This window comes from Schistosoma haematobium, chromosome ZW (assembly GCF_000699445.3).
Source record: "Schistosoma haematobium chromosome ZW, whole genome shotgun sequence".
NCBI classification, from domain to species: domain Eukaryota; kingdom Metazoa; phylum Platyhelminthes; class Trematoda; order Strigeidida; family Schistosomatidae; genus Schistosoma; species Schistosoma haematobium.
Window position 1 is genome coordinate 19,189,990 of NC_067195.1, and position 24,367 is coordinate 19,214,356.

General features: G+C 35.3%; 1 protein-coding gene across 1 annotated transcript in view; it reads left to right on the forward strand.

The window, feature by feature from the left end:
- The first annotated feature begins 4,492 nt into the window (after positions 1-4,492).
- Positions 4,493-24,367, forward strand: part of ATP2C1 (ATPase, P-type (transporting), HAD super, sub IC) — a 33,221-nt gene continuing 13,346 nt past the window's right edge. Inside the window, exons 1-11 of the mRNA XM_051210614.1 lie at positions 4,493-4,527; positions 5,403-5,492; positions 5,534-5,631; positions 5,674-5,880; positions 5,928-6,025; positions 11,672-11,913; positions 12,677-12,846; positions 16,233-16,375; positions 17,310-17,434; positions 20,770-21,134; positions 22,458-22,547. Coding sequence (XP_051070622.1) covers positions 5,551-5,631; positions 5,674-5,880; positions 5,928-6,025; positions 11,672-11,913; positions 12,677-12,846; positions 16,233-16,375; positions 17,310-17,434; positions 20,770-21,134; positions 22,458-22,547 — 1,521 coding nt within the window. The 5' untranslated portion in view covers positions 4,493-4,527; positions 5,403-5,492; positions 5,534-5,550. The remainder of the gene's footprint in view (positions 4,528-5,402; positions 5,493-5,533; positions 5,632-5,673; positions 5,881-5,927; positions 6,026-11,671; positions 11,914-12,676; positions 12,847-16,232; positions 16,376-17,309; positions 17,435-20,769; positions 21,135-22,457; positions 22,548-24,367) is intronic.

A 24,367-nucleotide genomic window follows, 5' to 3' on the forward strand; every position in this document is an offset into this window, starting at 1 on the left:
CATTCATTCATACCTATCACATTTGCGATTCTGTCTGTTCAAACCATTAGAGTTACCAGTCAATTGGTTAATTAATTCACTTCTTTTGACTACCATATATTCTTCACTCAAAAATAATAAGTTTTTATTTATCATTTTTGAAGTGCGATCAACCAACCTCTCACCTAATGGTGTGATAGCAGACAACCTGAAAAGCCCTACTGCGTCGTGAGTAACACAGTCACACAGACTACATGAGTTACAAACCAACAAACGTCTTACAAACTGACTAGAAATAATTAAGTGCATAGGCTAGACTACCAAAACATCTAGCAGTACATAAATAACAATAAGCTTGCCAAAACGTTCATTCATTTAATACAAGCTCATTAAATAAATAATAAACTTCAAAGTCCAAGGTGGATAATTACTAAATAAACACATTTTTCACAGCAGGGGATCAAAGTGCGATAAGTGTCGTGGGTTAAACTATCTGTTTCTGGTTTCCATCTTAAGATCGTCGTATTTTGCGGCTTGTGTTACTGCTGACTGTTGTCTAACGCATACGTTAATAAGCGTAAACGCACTGTATGAGGCGGCTTGATTGGTTATCAAGCTTTTCCTTTTATACTCTTGGAAACGCGTACTTTACGGGTAAACATAGACGCGCAGTGCAAAAAGAAGAATGTCCTCGACAACTCTGGTATCAACAGAACATGTATCAACACAAGCGGGGACATGATAAAGCATAGCACCATCATAACATCGACGGTACTAGATTGGCCCAGAAAACTTGGGTCTCCCAGCACAGGATCCCTGAATGCAATGGCGATCCCCAAAAACTCTGTGGGCGACTTGATCTCCGTCAACAAATTTAAAAACGACCGGGCAGCACATTCTAGGTGTTGAATTAAAATCAACTTGTGGTTTCGCTGTACAGACTACCACTTAGACTGTCCAACCAGTCAGCAAAGAACACAGGAATGTTAAACGCACTTCAACCACCAAACAACAAGTTCCTCAACTTAAGGGTAACCAAAAACCCGAGAAAATGACCGCGGTTCCCGATGATTCTCTAATAATTATGGACTTTTAGGACAACTGTGACCTCCCCTTAGTTTGCAGGACAAAAATTATAGAATGCTCTGAGAAGAGTTTAACGGGAAGCTCGAATTTCTCTATATAGAGCTTTTGACAGTCACGTCTCACTCAGAGAAAAAACTCCAAGCATAAAAATAACCCAGGACTGTTTCTTTAAACGCTCACTAACGCTATCAACGTAGAGGATGACTTACCGGCTAGTCAATTGCTGAAATCAGCTCGGAATGTAAGAACATTGCCTGGTACACCGCATTCTAAGCTCAATCTCACCAGGAACATTTCTATGAAATCGCGCAAGACGTTTTTCCGAGGAAGAAATATGATTGTGCAAGGTTTGCTAGAAAACACGAACCCTTAGAACACAAACTTTTGATGTTCGAAAATGGAAATTAATCAGGCAGTCTATGAAGCTCAGAGACATATTTACTCAACAACTAGTGAAACCAATTGAGAAGGATGAGGATTGTAGACCCCGGCTAATGAAGATAAACTCCCAATCCCCTCGTACGGCGGCCGAAACTCTCGAAGCATGTCCTGCCAACAGACGACGGTTGTCATCCATATGATGACAGAATCAAGCGCGAAAGCAACTTGGAGCTGAGTGTTATAATTGTGGACTGCTAAGATCATGAAGAACCGTAGAGAAAACAAGGGCTATCAACTCGGAAAACCCTGTGTAGGTAGGTCACCTTTCCATTAACACAAGACCCATACAGATCAACAGGATGAGGAAACTCACGCGCTTCAAATTGAAAGGATAAACTGCCTATACATGAAGGACGAACGAATTGGATGAGCTGCGTGAACTCAGTAATGCTAATAATGCTCATCTGATAGGAATATCTGAAACATGGATATCTTCTCAATTTACGGACCAGAAGCTAGCAATACTCAAGATGTCTTTATTCTGCAACGATAGGAAAACAGCATTGAGGGCGGATTAACTTTATACTTGCGATCTTGCCTAGAAGTATATCAAGTGCACAACCAAGAGTGTGTCAGTCTTGATGAGTCCGCATGATGTTCAGTAAGATTGTCTACCACCTTGAGGCGTCTAGTTGGAATCATCCACAGGAAGCCCACTGCTGAAATTGAATACGATAATCGTATGCTGGAAGACTTATCCCGCTATACTCGTTTCGGATTCACTCATATCCTGATTCTAGGGGGCTTCAAACTTCCTAAATTCAATTTTGTGAAACATGCGTACATTTGAAATGGGAACTCTACTGAAGCTCGGTTCTTCAACCTCATTAAAGATCTGGGATTATTCGAAATTGTCAAGTCGATAACTCGGAGAAACAGTCAGACGCCATCGCGCTTAGACTGAGTATTTACAAACGAGAAATTCATAATGTACAACCTTTTAATTTTGGCTCCATTATGGAAAAACGATCACGCCGTCATAGCTTTCAGTTTTATCAACGAACCTTAGCTAAGACATCCCACCAACAACAGCCGCTGTAGTTTCAAACAGTTAAATATGTTGACTTCACACGACAGTCTACAGCAGGTGGACTGGGAAGTTCAGCCTCAACTTGATGTGGATGCTCATTGGGACTTCTTACTACACACGATCTTATGTGCTGCAAGGCAGTCTGTTCCTCTAATGGTCCCCAAAATCTACAAACAACCTACGGTCATCAAGAGCCGCACTCTTCGTTTGCTAAGCCGTAAAATGCACTGCTGGGCCGAATACAAACGAACTGGTAAAAATGGCACACACAGGCAATACAAACAATAAGGAACATATGCACAATGGCGATAAGAGAAGACAGGCCTTAGTACCAGATAAAGCCTATCGACAAATTTTTCTCCAATCCGGAAGACTTTTTCCATCATGCAGCTTCTGTTTGATAAGCCGAGGCTGGAGTTTCTAAATGCTAGGTCCTAATGGCCCGACTAATAACGACGGTGACGCCGCTTACCTCTTGGCTGAACAATACTCCCAGACATTTCAACTGACCCATACTAACTATATTGATGAAAGCTTCATCCGCAATTGCACAGGACTTTCCGGAGTTAACCTGAGCGCTGACTTGGTGTACCAGAAAATGCAGCACCCAAAAAAGGACATTTCTCCTGGACACGATATGGTTCGTACTGATGTACTGAGAGAAGCATCCTTGATCCTGGCAACACCACTTGGAGTGGTGTTTTTACACTCGCTAAGCCGAGACACATTACAGGAAATTTGGAAGATCAATCACATCACAAAAAACTTTAGTGGAGGTCGATGCGGCGAACCTCCGAGCTATCGACCGGTAGCACTTCTCTCTATACCATCAAAAATTATGGAGTCCCTGATATGTGATGGCATGCAAGATTACTTATTATTCATAACCTTCATTTCACCCCAACAGAACGGCTTCAGAACAACTCACTCTTGTTTAACCAACCTGCTGTCTGTGGTGGACAGATGGTCAACCACTCTTGGTCACGAGGAGAAGGCTGATGTTACTTACCTTAGCTTCTCAAAAGTTTGTGATAGATCCAGTCTTAGGTGTCTTATCAATAAGCTTAAACGATTAGGTATCAACTCACTTTCAATTGATTGGCTCACTTCTTATCCGAAAAATTGACATTTTAATGTTACGGTTAACTTCACTTTCTTTCAGGCTAAGGAATGTCCTAATGGGATCCTCCAGGGTCAAGTATTAGGACCTCTTCTTGTGTGATTTATGTGGACGATCTTCCACAGCAGGTATCGTCAAAATTTTTTACTTTTTGCTGATGTGAAACTCTGGAGGAAATTACGTAACCAAGAGTATAAAGTGGTACTGTACCTTTACCCATTAGAGCACTGGCATCTTAGAGGTGACCTTCTAATGACTAACAGAGTCCTAAAAACTTCTATACATCCCCTCAAACACCTAATTAAACGTAATCCCAACACAAAACTTAGGAGTAACACGCAGGAAGTAGAGACACAACACAACAGAGCCGACTGTAGGTACATCTTATACTCTTTAAGAGTAGTCAAATGATGGGGTTCGCTACCAACTGAGCTGGTTCAACCGACTACTCAGGAGTCCTTTAAGAAAAAGCTTGACATTTTCTTAAGGATTAAGAACAGTAACTTACTATGATTTACCAACTCTCTTCTTTTTCCTCCCTTGTCAATAATGTACCTAGGTTCATGCATGAAGGTATCGGTGATCCACCGCTACTAGATACTGAAGCCCGTTAGGCAAAAGCGTCTTATATTCCGTTCAGAACCATTTGAACCATTTATTTTAGCTCTTCTCACTCACTCTACTGTTCATGCTACCTAGTACAAAAAGTGAATCCTCGCTTGACGCAATCTGCTACAGGGAAACATCAATATGAGTCTATAAATAACAAAAATATGTTTTGTTTCATGCTTATTTTATTGGATTTTGAATAGCCACGTAAAAATCAAAATGTGTCAGTTCAAGGTCAGGCTTTTCGTGCAAGAGGTTACGGGTAATTTTCCATGGTATTTAACTGATAATTCTTCTGAGGGGGGGGGTTGACAATCATTAGTGCATATATATTAAATCTCACTGTCAGCCTTTTCGTATTAAAAATGTAAACTAACCACCATGTGGTTGTCAAAATAGAGCCTAACTTTATATTCATCCAACCATGTAAATATTAAGGTGGTTTCTGATAAACCAAAACTCGTTGACGTAGGTCACACTTTTACAATCAAACCTACTCAGTATGCCAGTGTTTGCAAACTTTCAAATGACGCATTCGGTTCGAGTCGTTAAGATAAGGAGGCCCAACGACGATATAGGTAAGACCAAGGAAGGTTGACAGTTGACCACTGTTTATAATGTAGAAGCACCTAAATAATATACTAATACCTACAGCTTTAATTAATCAGGCACTTATTACCTTTCGATTTTATTGATATCTAGCTTCGTAGCTGTTACTGATCGTAGATGCCTTCCAAATACCATTCGGTTTTTCAACTTACTAGTGGTTACAAAGTGTAAAATCTACAGTTTAACCACTTCTCCCATAGTTATGCTCACTGATTGTCCCTCCACCGGTTTGAGAAACAACTATTTCCAACCTTATGCTTTTAGTGATAAAATACTATATACACTTCTCTTTTTGTGAAGTATTTGATTTTATTCCAAGTCACTTCAATATAAGTATTGGTGTCGTGACTTGACATGTAAACAATTTTCTCCTGAGGCATTTGCATTCTAGCCCTCGATTTGGACACTAAAATGCTTCTCACTTATGCGTTAGCAGTGGCCTTTTTGACTCAGATCATTTGGTACATCAACCTCCACTTTTATATCGTAAATAATCACAGTTCTTGTTATTTTTACTTTTCACTTTAGGTATGAGATTATCTGCTGTATTCCGATATATGACCACTTTAACACTATTTAAGGTTTGGGGTTACTCACGCTAACAGTTGTACATAAAAAGTATCCACATTTAAACACATGATAATCCTTATTTTATACAGACTGCCTTCGATTAACAATGATTCCTGGTGGTCAAGCGCATATTAACGCTAGAGATGCAGCAGTAAAATCTATCGATGAACTTGCCAACTATTTCAAAGTAAATTACTCATTCTCCTTTCTTATTTCACTACTGCTTTAGGTTGACTTAAAAACTGGCCTTGATCATACTGAAGCTCAACATCGACTTAAGTTATGTGGTCCAAATGAGTTGAAACACCCAAACCCAGATCCTTTATATAAGAAATATCTCGAACAATTCAAAGAACCTATGATACTGTTACTACTTTCATCAGCATGTATCAGTCTTATTATGAAGCAATATGATGATACCATTAGCATTACTGTTGTAAGTTTCATTATTCCTCCTAGTAAATACCCATTAATCCTTTTTAGGCAATTTTAATAGTGGTTACTGTCGCGTTTATTCAGAGTTATAGATCAGAGAAAGTCCTAGAAGCTTTACAAAAATTGATGCCACCGAAATGTAGCTGGTAAGATTTCGTTAAATATTGGTTATAAGTTTCCTTGGATTAATAATATCATTTAGGATAGGTCATCATCTCAGTCGGATATCACGGTTAGCTTACCAACGAAGTGATAAATTAGCAATTAGCTATTTGAAAGTAAATATCTTAAAGATATTCGTAATTAAGCCAGTATAAGTACTCGTTTGTCGGGTTATTTAAATACTTTCCAATACTTCTTTTTCACTGCTAATTCTATATATTCTCTGAGGAACTTGATTTTCTTAAAACTTAACTACCGGTTACTCCGAGAGATTAGCTTGAGGCTTTTACCAGTCAGTCAAACCCGGCGTATAACTTGGTATGTGTGTACGTTAGTATAAGTTGCCAGACCCAAATATCATAATACTATCTTACTATAACAACAGCTTCCTTCTAGTTTTTGTTATCAGCCAAGCTCTCTTATCTGATGAGATTTTAAAGTAAATATAATCAGAATGGTATGATACAGTGTTCTTTCTTGGGTATTATGTAAAGGTTGCTACTATAAGTCTTAGTCTGTACTTGTTTCTGTGGTAGTTTTATATTGATACGCGTTTCTGTTCCCGCCCAGACGACTTAATAAAATATTGGATATAGTTAAGATGGTTAAAATCCTATATCCGCTTGTGGAGTAAGTTATAGATACTGAATAAATTTCAAAATACAGAATCACTAACTAACTGTAAATATATATAGTACGGATTGGTAACTGTTATTTATGCATAAAATATTTCACCCAAAATGCATCTTTGAGTTACCTGTCAGTTAGCGGCTTAAAATCAAGCCTATCACTTAGGTTCATAATGTAATCAAGTGGTCCGTCGCTTCTGTCCATCTGCAGTCAGTCACGGTGTAGAACCTGGTACGTATGTACATCGGTCCAAGCTTCCACACCCCATTGGCACAGCGATATAAAGTTGTTAGGGCAAATCCCACAGTAGTAGAGGTAGTAACAATATCAGTAGTAATAGAAAACATTAGGCATCGAAGATATATACATTAGCAAAACACGAAAAATAATAAGGAATTCAGAAGCCTAGAATTCGGAGGACAAAAAATGGATGGACCTGCACCATTGCAAACGACTTTGAGCTGTTTCAATCGAAGTATTTAACCCCTGGTTATGATAATCACACGATTCCTAAGCAGGTGGCCGATGCTTATTAACATGAGTGAACCCAGTTGCCAGTGACTTCATCGACTGATGCCATGTTTTGGTTTGGACTCCCCTAACGTTCTTCTATCCTACTCATACACCAGATATCGCCCATCAAGGTAGAAGATGGTTGGACATACGCAACACATGTCGCAACCACGTTGGTTCATGAAAATCTACTGCCTCTTCATCCGGTTTCCCACCTTCACCTAGCACTATATTCCTGATCTAGACACTCCTTACTCTTTGGTCTCAAAATACACAAAAAATTCTTCGTAGACAACTATAATTGAATACCATTAACCTGCAAATATCCTCTACTCTAAATCCTCATGTTTCACATCCATAAAGTAGAACAGAGTGAACTGATGAGCAGTAAACTGGTCCTTTGATTGGCAGACGGATATCTGTCCTGAGCCACAAGTGACGCAATTTGGCAGAAGCCGACCAAGCCTTCTGACTCGGTGCCGATATTTAGTCAAATACCAACCCGTCAGGACTGATGAGACTCCAAAGATGAGTAAAGGAGTCGGTACGGTCAACTATCTCATACCGCATCATTAATCCAGGCACTGACGCAGGCCGATTCTGAGGCAAAATTTTGCATTTGGAGGGCGAGAAACGTATCCCAAACATACTTGCATTGTTGTTTAGTGGTCAGAAGATTGCATTTTGTCAGCGTTTTCACTAGGCAAAACTATATCATTTGCTGTAGCGAAAACATTTCAGTGCTGTTCATCTGTTTATTAAATTGCTTCTTATTTAAGTGACATACTTTATTTTCGATAACAACAATGACTTAGAGTATTTAATGTAATAACCAAAGGAAGTGACTCTCGGCTTACTTTCATTTGTGCTAACCTGTTGCATTGTTGTTCTTAAATAACTTACAGTTGGTCAGTTTTCTTCATGTTGTAATCAAACTTTGCCGATATATATGAAATAGTATCAAACGTGTTGATCTAGGCTTTTCTCATCGATTTTAACATGTCGTCCGAATAAAAGTACCAGTTTTTAACCAACCATATATCTTATTGCTTTAGTGATGTACTTGCATATTTGTCCTCACAATTATGTTTTACGCATATATTCTAGGGATCACTTTATAATTATCAAAGATAGTGACTAAATTTATATGTATTCAATACCATATCCCGAATCATATGAATAAATATCTAATTGATAGACTAGTTATTGAGGAGAAATATATAAAACCGCCAAATCATGTTCTCATCCAACTGTAACATTTTTTCTTCATAAATCTTCTGTATTTTTTGCAACACTTTTTTGGAATATTATGTATGTCCATTTGACTTTTTAAAAAGGAATAAAACGCTATCAATAAAATATAGTGTCCACAATTATGTGAATAAAGTTATGTTAATATATATATCGTATCCTAAAGGCAAACTGGAGTGTGGTAGAATCGTCGAGTAATTAAGGTTACGGTTGGGTGCAGGATACAGCAGCTCACTGCTCTAACACTGATTAACGTACTAGACTTTAATCCATAATTTTGATGTCAGGGCTGTTGATACTAGCGGGTTGCCGAAACTAGTATGGGTGGAACAGTGGTTCGTACCAAAAACCTAGTTGTTGAAGTCGATTATTTTTGCTGCTGGTCCACTACTTCAGTCTCAGAGTACCAGGCTGACATGAGGAAGTCGGTCATTGACGTGGAATTGAACCAACTGAAGACGCTGAGGTAAATACTAGTCGATTTAAATTATTATCTACCTCAGATATACTATCGTGGCTTGAGTATGCCTATACTCGAGGACTGTACTTTCTCTAAGTGCGATAACTTGCACTAATACAATTTTACCCCAAGGTTCCATGTTTAGTTCATGTGCGTCTTCATTCTCATTAATTCATATTTTAGAATGACACGAATATACTGAACAGCTCTCTTGTTGTATGCATTAAACTTATCTTTCGGATACAAAGTCTATTTTGTCTATATCAGTGCCTATTTACCTGATTTCCTTCGTAGATCTTACCACATTTTTTTACCAATACTAATTACACCTAAATGATTGATGAGATTATAAATCTACCAATGTTACATATCTCCCTTTACCACTAATTTTTGCTAATTAATATAATTGTTGGCATACATTTTTTATCACTTTAAACCACAGTTAAATACCCAATGATCCTCCTAAAAGTACTGACTGTTCATCATAAACAACTGTGGTTTTCCTTTTGTTTTCGCACTAACATGATATGTAACAGGCTGTTATTTTTCTGTTATCAGTTTTAAAAGATGAGTTTGTGTGTTGTTCATTAAGAATCCTGTACAACCTGGTAAGCGTAGGTTTGAACACCTCACCCACTTTCGGAGGGACAGTGGAGTAGTGTCCGTTACTGTTATTCTGTCAATTTTTCTAACGATAACTTCAAAATCTTGGCTCATGTGCATGCTAACGATCGATAGCTCACACAACTCTACCTTCTAACTACCAATCAGAACACTAGAATATTAACTGAGTACCTTTTGCTGTCTTTTATTATTCAGACCTTAAAACGTGATTATATACATAGAATACAAGATTATGGTAAATTGTAAACAATTGACCTCAATCTATGCATAACTAGGACACTGATTACAACAAGATTAGTGGTCAAATTACCATAGTTTATGAACGGTAAAATATATAGTAACAACGATTCATGCGGTAAATGAAAGTTTATGTTTAAGAGATGATTACAAAAGTATCGTAAATCATATAATTGATAAACACTAGAAAAATATGTCCCGACACCCCAGAGCATAGTTCTCAAAGTTTCACATCCTCACTAATTTGCTTCGTCACCAACCCACATATAGAAAGAAAATTTTCTTCATAGCCCCAAGCTTACGAACTCGTACATGGTTGTTGAATTACGTCGCTATTGCCACTTCTCCTGAATAACATTCATTATGTTTAGTGTATAAATAGTTGGCAGAATTGATTAAGAATTTGTTTCAATGAGGTCTAGTTATTTATTCTAATTATTAGAGTTAAAGGACTTGCGTGATTAGCTAACAATCTCAATCACTAATTGTTTAATAAAGCTAATCACTTGGTTAGATCGTCAGTTCTTTTCCCAGTATATATATACTGGTTTTATGTCGGGCTAAATAACCAAGATGGTTTTACTTGTCATTTGCTCATTGGTAACTGGTCAGGAGACATAATGCAACAGTGTCATTTATTTATATATCGAAATATTCAATGAAGTTATGATTATATTCCAATTAATAGATAGCAAGCATATAAACAATCAGACTTGGAAATGAAAAGTGCAAAGTGATTGATAGCAATCTAACTTTTGTGATGGACACGTTTATCGCTGACTGATTAACCTATTGCTAGTAACACCATAACTTTGAATGAACAGTGAAATATTTAATGCACAATGTTTCACTTGACTAAAATGGGATGTAATCACTGATATAATTTTCGTTGTAATACTTTGTCATCTTTTCTATCATCAGTATAAGGTTGTGGAAATTATTAAGTTTTTGATTGAGATCATGAATCGATTAATGTTAGACCACCATTGAATACTTGAAAGTACTGAACGATCATTCCGTGCTATTGTGGAACTCTTCAGCAGTTCGTATCCACGATCCCGCTTCCGGGATTCGAACCCAGAACCTTCTGTCTCGTGTGCGAACACTTAATCTCTGGACCACTGAGCTGGAATCCAACGGTGTTAATGTCTAACCTCAACCAATCCACGAAATTGCGCGACTATCTTCACTTGTACTGAGGTAGTGGTCTAACATCAGTCGATTTATGATCTCAATCAAAATCTTTTCTATGGTGTTAAAATGATCAGTATTACTAACCAAGTGGATATATATACGATCTGTAGATGTTAAATTCATTACAGTCTGATTAGTAAGTAAATCTTTAAAAAAACTTGTGTATTTTATCGTATAAAATATTGACTATAATCGTTGTTATAGTTTTAAAATCTCACCTATTTATTGTTTGGTAATTGGTTCACACTATTATAATGTAATAGATTTACTAATTACTCTAATTGTTCATATTAGTTAGTCAGTTAGTTAATAATAAACAAATGTGTTTCGGGCTCAAATTGGTATATTTCAAATTAGCGCTTAGCAAGAGAAAATCGACAAGCAGGCCAAAGCAATATGTTCAGGGTTAGTAAGGAGATACGGTGTTGTGGTCTCTGAATTGGACTATTTAGTTGTGAAGCTCTCTCTGTCCTTCTGGACAGCACCACCACATGATCCATGAACAACGACCAACCAACCTCCAGATTAACAGAACAAGCTGTTTGTTAATTGCAGTAAAATCCTAATATTTCATTCCTCTGTGAAGTATGTGACTTAATTTGAAACAGAATTAGTATCCCAGATGAATATACTTATTATTTTAACCTGTAATATGCACTGTCTACTGAAAATATTTTTTGTTTGTTTTCTATCCATATATATATATATATATATCATCTAGTCTACGTAGTGGTGAAATGCATACATTTCTAGCTTCGTATCTTGTTCCTGGTGATATTGTCTGTTTATCAGTTGGTGATCGTCTCCCAGCAGATTTAAGACTTTTCGATCTGACAGATTTACGAATGGATGAGTCTAGTTTGACTGGAGAAACTGAAGCCGTTCCCAAATCTTCAGAGGTTCTTTGTACACATTTCCCGATTTCTAATACTTCTGAAGTTAGATTTTCATCAACACAAAATGGTTAGTAATAATGTATACAGAGTAAAATGTTTATTACTTAACTTTCTCAATCTTGTTGCATTTTCTTAGTTGTGTTGTTGTAGGTTGGTGATTGAAGCAGACTTTAAGCGTGATTTACTTTTTTCTCGTAACAAGGTTAGGAGTTTAGTAAAATGACTTGGGAGCATGGTTTGACCAATATTGAGTGAATACTGCTGTCAATGGTAATTATAAATAATGAGCACAATATATCTTTCTGTCTTCACTCAGCCTCAGATAGATTTTTTTCAAATATAGCTCAGGATGTTTATTAAATCCTATAAAAGAACTTGATCAATCAAAGTCTCACGGAGAACCCTTAATCATTAGGATCATTGGGTCGGCGTTAAGTGGTACTGTTCCCACTCCAACCAATTTACGACGTGGTGAGACGAGCATCTAATCCTATTTGTGACAACCATTTCACTTCTGATATGTCTAAACTCAACCAGTTATGACTTCTCACTAGAACTTCAGGAGCATCCTGAACTAGGTGACTGTTAGGATGTTTATTATAGTCTAGTTAAAGCTGCTTTGTGGAGATCGATTTTATCTGTACGCTGTGTTCGTCACAGATTGATCTTAATTGGCGGTACCATTGCAAAGCAAGGGATACCAAGAAGCTGTTTGAAATTTAACTGAACACACATTCAACCTTTCATCTTGATAAACTCCTTGTAGCTAGGTTGGGTTTTGTTAACTTTTTTAAAGAAAAACTTTTTTTCCATATGTAATAATGCTTTAGTGAATATAGGCGATAACAAAGCTGTTGAACGTCTACGTGGATGTCATGATCTAATTAATATTGGATTTATGGGAACATTAGTTTGTTCGGGTACTGGAAAAGGTTTGGTTATTGGAACTGGAGAACATTCGGAATTTGGTGAAGTTTTCCGTATGATGCATTCAGAAGAAGTAAGTATTGAAACCTGTACTAAATTCATTATTTTTCTTTGCTATAAGTAACAAGTAAATAAATATGTTTATCCATATCAAAAGCTATCATAACTCGCCTCTAGCTACTCAAATTGAAATATCAACTCATTGATGAACAGAGCACTATGTACTGTTCCAATGAAATTGTACTATTTCTCGAATGGTTTCTGATCCACCCCGTCAGTGTTGAGAAAACAAAATAAAAGTTTTATTCGCACTCCAACCGACGAGGATACAAGGAAAAAGGTGTGGGTATTTATGTATTCTTACGGGATCTGTGTTTCATAGCTCTTAATTCAGTGGTGTATGCTTGGTTTTAAAATTCAAGTCGGTAATCATTAAAAACTTTGGGGTCCAGTTTTCGGGAAGTAATTCATTTCCAAACGCAAAATGATTACTATTAATGATGTCGACCATCGGAATTCTAATTCAGTGGTCTAAATATATCCTACTCGCTTTAAGACATGAAGATCCTAAGTTTGATCTTGTATATGAGGTTTATCGTTGACACATTTAAAAATGGCCAAACTGGTATACAAGAAAATTTTCAGATGTTGAATGATTTTCTCAATGGTTTTCTAGTTGAGGTCAATTTGTGAGAAAAATGGTCTCCGGAATTCCAACAAGTAATCTTCTGGCTTAATGAATTTTATATTCACCGTCATTTTCACTCATTATTTTTGTGTCGAATGATAGGAAATATTTTTTAGCTTAGTTATTTCGTCTTGTGTAATTTGTTCTCTAAATTTTCCAGAGGTCTGACGAACTAAGTGGTCAACAAAAGTAAAAAGATAAAGCTTCCAAAGATGACCGTTTACAGATAAAGCCATCAGAATGGGGTCGTAGAATAAAGATAACCAGCTTACTTCTATGTAAAGGAAGCACAAAGTAATTCCACAACCACAATACAAGTCTAGTTCAAAGAACACGGCTAAAATTATTTCTCTTGTGTACATAAACTAGTCATTCTATCAAGGTCATTATATGGAATCTAAATGAAACAGAAAAGTAGCACTACTAATAGCTACATTCTATAACTATTCCACTGATTATGCTAGGATTGTTTTTATATTTGTTTATTTGCTTTTATCTAGGTACTATAATAAACTTTTGTTCAGTCCATTGTATTGTGAGCTACGAAATCTACCTTTCACTGATCTATAAATATCGTCTTAGCATATTTCTGTTGTAAAATAACCTATTCAAGAGTCAAAATATCTGTTTTATCATGATAGATGGACTTTATGCTATTTCGAGTGTTTAAAAAATAAGAATATTTCTATTTTAAATTTTGAAATCACAGTGTGTTTTTTGGCATCATTCTATTTGTTTTTATATAAATCGTCGGTTAAAAATTATTGTCATGTGTATGTGTACGTGACAGTACAGTTCATTATGAAAATGGAACACGGTCTCAGGATTTAGTATTGACAAATAATGTACCACTAGATCTACATACTGATACATTCGACCCACTAAACAAAATAGAACAGAAGCAAACTGGTACCAACCAATCAATAAATATGAGTTTATATCCTAGAACATATTCAGATTCCCTTCATCGGCGAGCGGTTCACTTTAATGAAAATTAAATCCACTACAAGGTTTTTAAACAAGTGATAGCTGACGTTCAGATATCTGAAATATAACTTGTCTAGCTTCTTAATAATTTATTCTTTATTAATTTGAACTCAACATATTCTTGCCATATCTCTTCACATTATTTCCTCTGTTTCTGTTGCTCATTTTCTGTCCTCCTGTTTGTTTTAAGATATTTTAATTCATTAATTTATTACTTTAGTTTTATGAGCATTGTGTAAATATATTTATTTACAACACTATGTTTTAAAACCAAATAAAGTCCTGCACAAGTATTGTTCCGTATAACTCTCAGTTTCCGAGAGCTTTGTTAATGCTAATCTTCAATCTGTTCCATATTTCCTTAAGTGCGTATAACAAACTCCAAAATGTAGTTCAATAAAATACATTTGGTTCACTTACTACATAATCTTAGTAACCAATCTACTAATACAAAAACCATTGCTACAGTTATATCACTAATATGATTGTGATAAGTCTTCTACTCGAACGCCAGATTTGGTTCCTAAGCTCTTCTAGTAACCCCCAGGCTAAATCTACATAGCAACTTGAACACGAGAGAAAAGGTGCGAAATATGGAAGAAACACATTATTCCAAAGGTTTTTGTTTATGTACAGAAAATCTATGGTTTTTATAGTATTTTTGATGGCCTTGGGTCTACGGGAAATTCTGGAACGCTACTAAACATAGTAGCAGTATGGGTAATCATCCATTCATAAACTGGACATGTGACTTTTCACTTTCTGAATGTTTCTGGCGAAATTTCTAGTGAATGCTAATTTGATAAGGTGCTTCTCAGCGTTTTCAGAGCACCTGGTGTCCTCATTAGTCTAATAGCAACATAACATTGACAACTATCAGTAATCGTTAGCTGCATAAATGATCCTCTATTATAAATCCTAAGTCATTTGGCTGCTAATGATTTGAATCATATAAGCTATCACTCAAACAACTATCAGTATTCTTATTGATCACTGAAGTAGGGGACACTTTTTAATCATATTGAAACAATTATTGCCACTTTATGTGTTTATCAAGAGTTCGATAACCCTATTGCAAATTCTTCAAATGGATAACAAACATTTCAACATCATGCTACTTACTAGTCGTCGTCAATATCTGTTTTTCTTGGTTATTTTTTTATTATTTCAACACATAAATATTTGTACAAAAGGGTACCAAATATATATGCGCCACACCATATTTGTGTGTGTGGGCTGTGATACTGCCCGGGTGCCCAGACCGAAACAGGTGGTTTTCTTAGGGGGCCACACCCCGAGCCTTCGACCTGAAGGTCTGATCCACAAGGCAGTGGAGCATCGTAAGGAGATGCAATCCCATGGAAACCGGTGACCAACGATTGGTTCATACGCCATTTGTTCCCTCAGGATACTGGAGCCCATGTGCACAATTGGTTTGGAATCCGGTTAAAACGCCGGACATTCTCTTTTCGTCCTCTCAATTTCGTAAACAACACCCCCGCCACGAGAAGGAAGTGAGTAGGACTTCCCTGGCAGAGGCTGTATACGCGTGGCCGTGTGAGAGCATTTCGAGAGGGAGAGCAGGCCCACCCCACTCTCGGCCATACCACGGCATTTGGGGGTCATCTGTTTAAAAGAAAATCACAGTTTCCCTCTTTAGATCAGTTTAAGAATCAATTATCAAAGTGACAACTACATATTTTTATAAATAAGTTTATTTCACTGTACCTCTTATCATTTGATGTTTATTGCTTGTTATTGATTTAATTCCATATTTCGTTTAGGCACCACGTACACCACTTCAGAAGAGTATGGATAAGTTGGGAAAGCATTTATCTGCTATCTCTTTAATTATTATTAGTAGTATAGTGATTATTGGTCTATTTCAAGGACGCCATATTTTAGAATTGTTAACTATTGGCGTAAGGTAAGTGTATCCATTGATTTCGTTATTATTTATTGCATATACATATATGAGGTCATACTAAAGGTAACAATAATTCATGCCAAAGTATTTTAACAGCGAAAACCACTGATGGAAATAAATCATCTTTCAAGAAAAGTTATGATTATCTTGTCTATATATCAATATACCAGGAATTTACTTAACGGACTTTTTGCTTGAGTACCTTGTTCATATCGTCAGCTCCCATTTGATGTAATTTAATGTCTAGTGCACCGACCGTTACCCGCTTGCTAAACTGCAGTGAGTGTTGATAACTCATAAAATTTAAATGGTGATCAAGTTGCTGGTTATCATTATATTAGCCATTTTATTTATTTCCTCCTCTCCATACGATGATTAGTTTCGTAATCACTACACAGTTTAATAATTTTTTCGAAATCTGTACTGTTGAATTGATTTTTGTTTTGTTTACCTGTTTCACTTGTGTCATAACTGTATGACTTAAAAATCTTTTCATATTATAGTATAACAGAGTTGTTCAATTCATTTCATTTTACTAATATATACAGTTTGTTCCATCTTCGGCCGATGTGTATATATTTGTGCTAGATCCTACATTATTTATGAATAATTGACTATTGCTTAGTCCAGTGAGAAAATTATCAGTTTGACTGTCTTGGTCGTAGTAAGGGTTTACGCCCTCAGAATCAAATTTGGACATTTCCAAACAATGATAAGTACCATTTACAAATTTTTCTACTTGCGAGATCAATATGCTCAATTATTTGTGTTATTTCAATATCAAATATGAAAACCCCTGTAAATCTTTAGTTCATCTTCAAACTGTAATGGAACATTACTTTATATTAACAATAATTTAATTCTCACTACTCTTTATTCAAAGTGTTCCTTCCTCTGTCTCTCTATCTCACACACACACACAAATCCCTTATAGTTTGGCAGTCGCAGCAATCCCTGAAGGTCTTCCTATTGTAGTAACTGTCACTCTAGCTATTGGCCAAATGCGTATGGCAGCAAGAAATGCGATTGTTAGACGACTTCCAGCTGTTGAAACTCTTGGTAAGCATTAGTTTTTTAGTAACTTTGTGACTATTTAGATTTCAACATTATGATTATATACACAATAACAATACTTCATTTCACAATAGCTAGTCCTGAAGTTTTTCACAGTATGATTAAGAAACGTTTTTAATAGCACGTTATGGTTAAGCAATACAACCTTCAATTGCCTACTTTTACGAAACAGCCCGAATTGAGTGTCAACATAAACCAACCGACTATGAAAGGAGAAAAAACTATAGCTAATCTAAAACAGGGGAGGTCTGCAGGTTCTGATTGATTAACAGACTATGTGGAGAATATATATTTAAATAAGAAAGATTAGTTCAGCGAAGAGTTCTCTTTTCGGTGAATTCAGTTTCAAAGCTGTACAATCACAAATATACATAGCTATTTTTACAGGATGATAATAATACTGATAATAAACTTCTGTTATACATGGTGACAGTGAGGTTAAATAGACAAAGGTATTAAAAAACATTTTAAAACAAGGAAAGTTTAATAATCGTTTGATTGTTAATGGCTTAAGTATTCATCAAAAGATAGATAGGGAAATTATCTTTGGGAAAGGATGGCTCAGCATGATAAGCTAAAATGTTGAAATAGAGATGAAATGTAATCGGAATGATCGTGGAAATAATCTTTCTTATTTAATGTCTTAATGGGTGTATTCCATTTACTAAAAAAATTCCAGGGACCCTTCGACAGTTAAGGAACTTAATGAGTTTCTGAGTTATTCTGTCAAACTTGCGGAGGTGAATGTGAAGGTTACCTTTCTTAAGGATTGCGTTAAAATGCACAAATATTCTAAATACTACTGGAAAATTCTTCGAAGAAACCATATTTATCCAAACTCAAAATCTCTGAAACGCCATGCACAAAATATTATTGATTCTATTCGTCCACGCATCCCGTTATTGGAATTTAGCATTTCACAAAGATCTCCTGTATTATATGAATTATCACCTAACGAACACAATCTTTTTACCGAATATGTTACCACAGTTATCGACAAACTCACGAAAAACTTAATATCGGACCTCACTAAAAGTTTAAAAACCACAGAAACACAGCATAAACTTCCTAGCAATCCTGAGAGATATGAGTTTGATCATTCTTCAATATCCTTAACAAATGTACAATTAGAAGCCCTATCTTTGGGGAGAAAATTCTGTGACATAAATGAAAAAAATTAACAAAATCCGCACACATATTCAATTCGAAAACTTAATAAAACAAACAAAAGGTCTTAGTCCAGTCTCTGATCAAGAATTCCAACGTTTCAAATCTACTCTTCTCGATAGCTGCAACCAATATATTAGCACAAAAGTAACAGGCAAAAGTCTTCTAACGAAAGAACATAGAAATCAGATAAAACTACTTAGGAATAATAAAGACTCGATTATAACATGTCCAGATAAAGGTGCCGGCTTAGTGCTGCTTGATCTCAAAACTTAAGTTGAAAAAATGACAACGCTATTATCAGATGACACTAAATTCTCAAAACCAATCAATGAGATAAACAAGACTGAAATCATAGAAAAGCAACTGATTGAAGTTCTTAAGAGAATGAAAATGATCAGTTAATCGACGAACATGTCTTTGAGCGCATCAAACCAACAGCATCAATAATACCGCGATTATACGGCCTGCCAAAAATACACAAACCTGGCCTACCTCTTAGACGAATTCTCGATATGTCAGGATCCCCTTACTACTCTATAGCAAAGTGGATGGCAAATCTCCTAGAACCCGTTAGAAAACGCATTTGTAAACATTCCGTACGTGATACTTTTGAATTTATCGAGCGAATAAAAGAAGTAAATGTAAGTGACAAAATTATGCTATCTTTGGATGTCAAATCATTATTCACTAATGTTCCACTCACAGAGACCATTAGTTTTATCTGCAAGTACATAAATAATAATGAGATAAACGTCGGAATACCGAATGTTTATTTGAAGGAACTATTACTACGTTGCACTTGCAATGTACAGTTCACATTCAACGACGTAATTTATAGACAGAAGGATGGTATAGCAATGGGATCCGCACTTGGTCCATTACTGGCAGATTGCTTCATGGTTAGTTTAGAAAACAACCAACTTAAAACAACTATAGAAAACCTCCACTTGTATTAAAGATACGTAGATGATATCTTTATCATTTGTGACAACAAATATGACTTAAATCATCTCCTAAAGGCATTTAATAATTGTCACTCATCAATAAAATTCACACTTGAAGTTGAAAACAAACAAAATATTCACTTTCTTGATGTGGAAATGACAAGAAAGCAAGACGGTACTTCAAAAAGATCTATTTACAGGAAACCTATGTGGAATGGCCAACTACCAAGTTTCCACAGTTGTGTTCCCATCAGCCGAAAAAGAAAATAATAACACTCGCTACAAGAATACGAAGAATTTGTAGCCCCGAAGTCGTAGATGAAGATTCGGGCCTCTTAAAGGAGATACTTATCAAAGACGGGTATCCTTCGATATTCATTGATAAGAATATGAGGCCGAAAACGCCAAAAACACAAATAATTACAGTACAAAAAAAACTTTATACATGAACATCGACTTCAAGGGTGATAGAGCCACGTTCGAATCATTGAAATCAAATTCAAATTATGGTATTTCGTCTTTCAAAATTAGTTTACTTCGGTTATTTTCGTATGCCATCCTCGGTAATTTGCTCCTTGTAACACGTTTTAATCACCGCAGTCAGTCTCCCAGAATAGATCACCGCCGTTTAAAAGAGTCAACCTTTAACAAGTTTATAGTCTCTTGATAACGCGAATGTAACTTTTTATATTTCAGACCTTCGTTAACCATATCTTAGCCGTTTGGTAACGTTAACTCATAACTGACAAACTGTTTGTATAATCTTTATCAATGTAAAGTACAGTGTTATTTATCCTTAGGTAATCTTTGAAAGTATTGCTAAGAAAATTTGATGTAATAATACATTGGCTTAAATAACAAATACCATAAAATGATTCAACTAACATTTACCAAAATGCATTATCTGAATCCAGTAATAATAACAACAAGCAAGTATAAAGTCAATTACATCAGCAAAATTACAATTATTTATATACCTTTTCAGCTAACCGAAAAATCACCGTGAGAAAGCAGCTGAATATATTAGTATGGGTTGATCTGTTCATCAGTAGGGCGTAACTGTAATCTTGCAGGTTTCGAACCCATCTCTGAGACGTTATCATTGAGCTATTCAGGCCGCGAATGAATTTCAACCTTATTTCTAAACTTAAATGAAATAAAACATGTTTAAAAAAATACTTTTCTATACTTGTTTGTCTTATTCAGGTTGTGTAAATGTAGTTTGTTCAGATAAAACTGGAACCATGACGAAGAATGAAATGACTGTATCACATATAGTTACTGGTTCATTAGAAAGATACACAATTCCTATTCAACAAGCCAATAAACACAGTGATACTACTTGTGTAAAGTTAGATATGAATTATGCCAATCCTTCTAATTATTTGACTGTAACTTCTGCTGCCACTCCTACCGAAACCATTAAACTAGATAACGTTTCACTGTCAAATAAATTAATGTTAAATCATATCAATCCTCATTATCAGATGTCAGCAAATGCTAGATCAGTTTCGTTTGACGAATTACGTACACCATATTATTATCCACCATCTTTGGATAGCATAATACAGGTAAGGTTGTAAGATCTGACCTAGTCAATCACTTGTATTCTTAAATATGTTTCTAATTAGTTGTACAGATTTTTATTTTATTTAAAAAACACTTAATTTGATTTCAGATAGTCTATTCAATTATTTCATGTATAAATGTGTTCAGTTATCGGTCTTTTTTCTCTTTGTTCTGTTAAGGAAACTTGTTGAAATACTTTATGATGAAAATTCCGTTTTGTGTGAAGCATATAATATTGAATAAAGCCATTAATAATAATAGTCATATCAATGTAACTTACTTGTTTGCTCTTTTCTCATCAATATCTCTAGTTTACTTAGTTTATGGTATTTAGAAATATGTACTTATTTCATTTAAACAAAAGCCTGCACGTTGTTCTCTTCGTTTATCTGTATAGAGATGATTTAATACAACCAATTTAACCGCTTATTGTTTCATTATTTTGTTTCAATCAACCTTACCTGTTATCACACAAGTTGTAGTAGTTGTCGTTGTTGTGCTATTTTCTACATTTTTGCACTCATCATTCTATTTCCAAATGTAAGGTCTTATTTGCAAAATAAATTTATTCAAGCACAAAATATGCTCAAGATTCGCAAGTCAGTTTTCAACCATAAACTATGATTAACTCACGTTTTTTCAAACAGGAAACGTATATTTTTCTACACAAATAAGTCTATCTATCAATCTTTGCGGACTGATGTCATGTTTTCATAAGACCGCCTTCAACCTTTTTTCAACCTGATTCAGTGTAAGCAAATGAATATTGTCGTAGTTGATTGTAGCCTAGGGGTTCGTTGATATTGCTTAAAGATACGACTTGATTTTATTTTGGATAGTGTCCGATAGTGGAATTCGTGTCACTCTTTTCATTCTGTTAGGAACTTGTCAGCTGGATATTAACAACAGAAAAATGCAGACCTTCACAACCACCGGTAATTACCACCCTCGATGAACATTTTAGTGGTTATCTCAACACAGATGTCTAATAAATAACACTGTGGAGTTTGTAACTCTAGTTATTATTTTCGAGTTTGAGTTTTTGTATTAACATAGATTAATGTATATTTGAGTGACAAATCTCAAATAGAACAGCGACGAATTCCTGGATTTTCGTATTATCCACTATTTTAGATGTAAACAGATTTTTCTGGTTTGCCAGATGTGCTAACATGTTAGTTTATAATATAATCAAACGACATGAAACCCGACAGATTTCTTCTGTACTGTATTCTTTGTTTACTATTTACAGGACCTAATATTTTGACATGGATTTCAAATAATCTTGATACACAGTGTTTGTTCTTGTCTTTTTTCTCTTTTAGATTGGTTGTATTTGTAATAATGCTACAATTCGAGATAATCAGTTATTCGGTCAACCCACGGAAGGTGCACTATTAAGACTGGCCTCCCAAGTATGTTACTTTGCTCATTTATTTTGGTAAATTCATTCCAAATATTCCTCCTTTTTAGTCATTGTAGTTATTCTATCGATAGTCTTTTTAAGTATTGTTTACTGAAGTACAAAAGGCAAACCAATCAAAGGGCAAAATGAAATTCGACAATTCTTTGTCTCAGCTTGTAACTCGTCAATAATTAAGCAATTAAAATATCGAATGGGGATCGGGATTGATATTTCACAGTATACAGAATATACTGTCCAAGCTTGTGCATAGAAATGCGACATTTCGTTGCCAAGATCTTTAGTCAATTATTTTCAATAGTTCTCCCATTTATTTAAGTCAGTATGACGATGAAAACATTCATTAAAAAAATTTTTTTATGAATAAGAACTATGGAGTTTCATCGCAGTCGATTTTGCATAATTTACTGACTACAAAGGACACAAGTCAAGAATGAATTTGTTAGTATCGGACTTCATAAAACAAATCAGTCAATCTTAATCAGTTTTGAGTCTGGTCCTGTTATAGCTCAAAGCCGCCAATCAGAATTATCGATCGAGCAGCCTAGAGCCCTGATTAGTCCTGCTTTCCGCCTAGCCCAGCCAGTTAAGCCCAGAAAACCAGTCTCAGCCTCTGCAATATGAATAATGTATTTCAAACATATTCTGCTTATATAACAATCAAGCAGACCACATCGTACCATAAAACAGAAAATAACATTCGTACAAGATTTGGCCGAATGTGGCTGTGAATGTGGGAGGTGGTGATTAAGAGACAGGGTATAATTCGAGAATGGAAAATCGTATAATAACAGTTCATAGGTTAAAATAAAGCTTATGATAATAGAGACATGAATATGAATATTTTATACGAATATTCGTCAAGATTAGAACGAATAGTTTGACAGAAATTGGGCGCCGAGTATAGAGAAGTCATTATATGTGAAAATTATATTTGAAATAATCTCAGCGATTGAAATTTAAATAATTCCAACGCTTCGTCCAGCTAACTTGTCTGGACGTCTTCAGGGTAATAATCAAAATCAAAATCATCAAAGAAATATATAGCCTTTTAACAATCATAATGGTACTGTGTTAAACCAATCAAATTTGGATGTTGATTTTTGTAAAATAGGATAAAATGAGTCAGTTAACTGCAAATCATGTGAAAAAAGTTCAATTACATGGAAATAATTAACTGAATAACAAAATTGTATGTGTGTGAGTATGTATGTATGTGTGAGATTAATTATTGATGTTCTGTGTTGATATGATGGAATAAATAAATAAAAGTGCAAGTTCAAGGTTGATAAAATTGAATAAGAAAAAGAGAATTCAGCGAAGAAAATTTTTTCTTTTCGACGAAATCATTTCCTTAAGCTGATAAAATTGTTAATGAATCATCGATGTACATGTCTAACATATACCTAATTGTATTGTTAAAAAACTCATTGAATTCAGTCAAAATAACGATGCATGTGAAATAAACAGGTTGAATAAAGATAGGGTTTCAAATTAATTGTCAAACGAAATTTGCCAGGTAGTCACCAGTTGAATACCATCTTTTCGGTTCAGACTGTTCTTGAACCTTGAACTTGCACTTTTATTTATTTATTCCATCATATCAACACAGAACATCAATAATTAATCTCACACATACATACATACTCACACACATACAATTTTGTTATTCAGTTAATTATTTCCATGTAATTGAACTTTTTTCACATGATTTGCAGTTAACTGACTCATTTTATCCTATTTTACAAAAATCAACATCCAAATTTGATTGGTTTAACACAGTACCATTATGATTGTTAAAAGGCTATATAT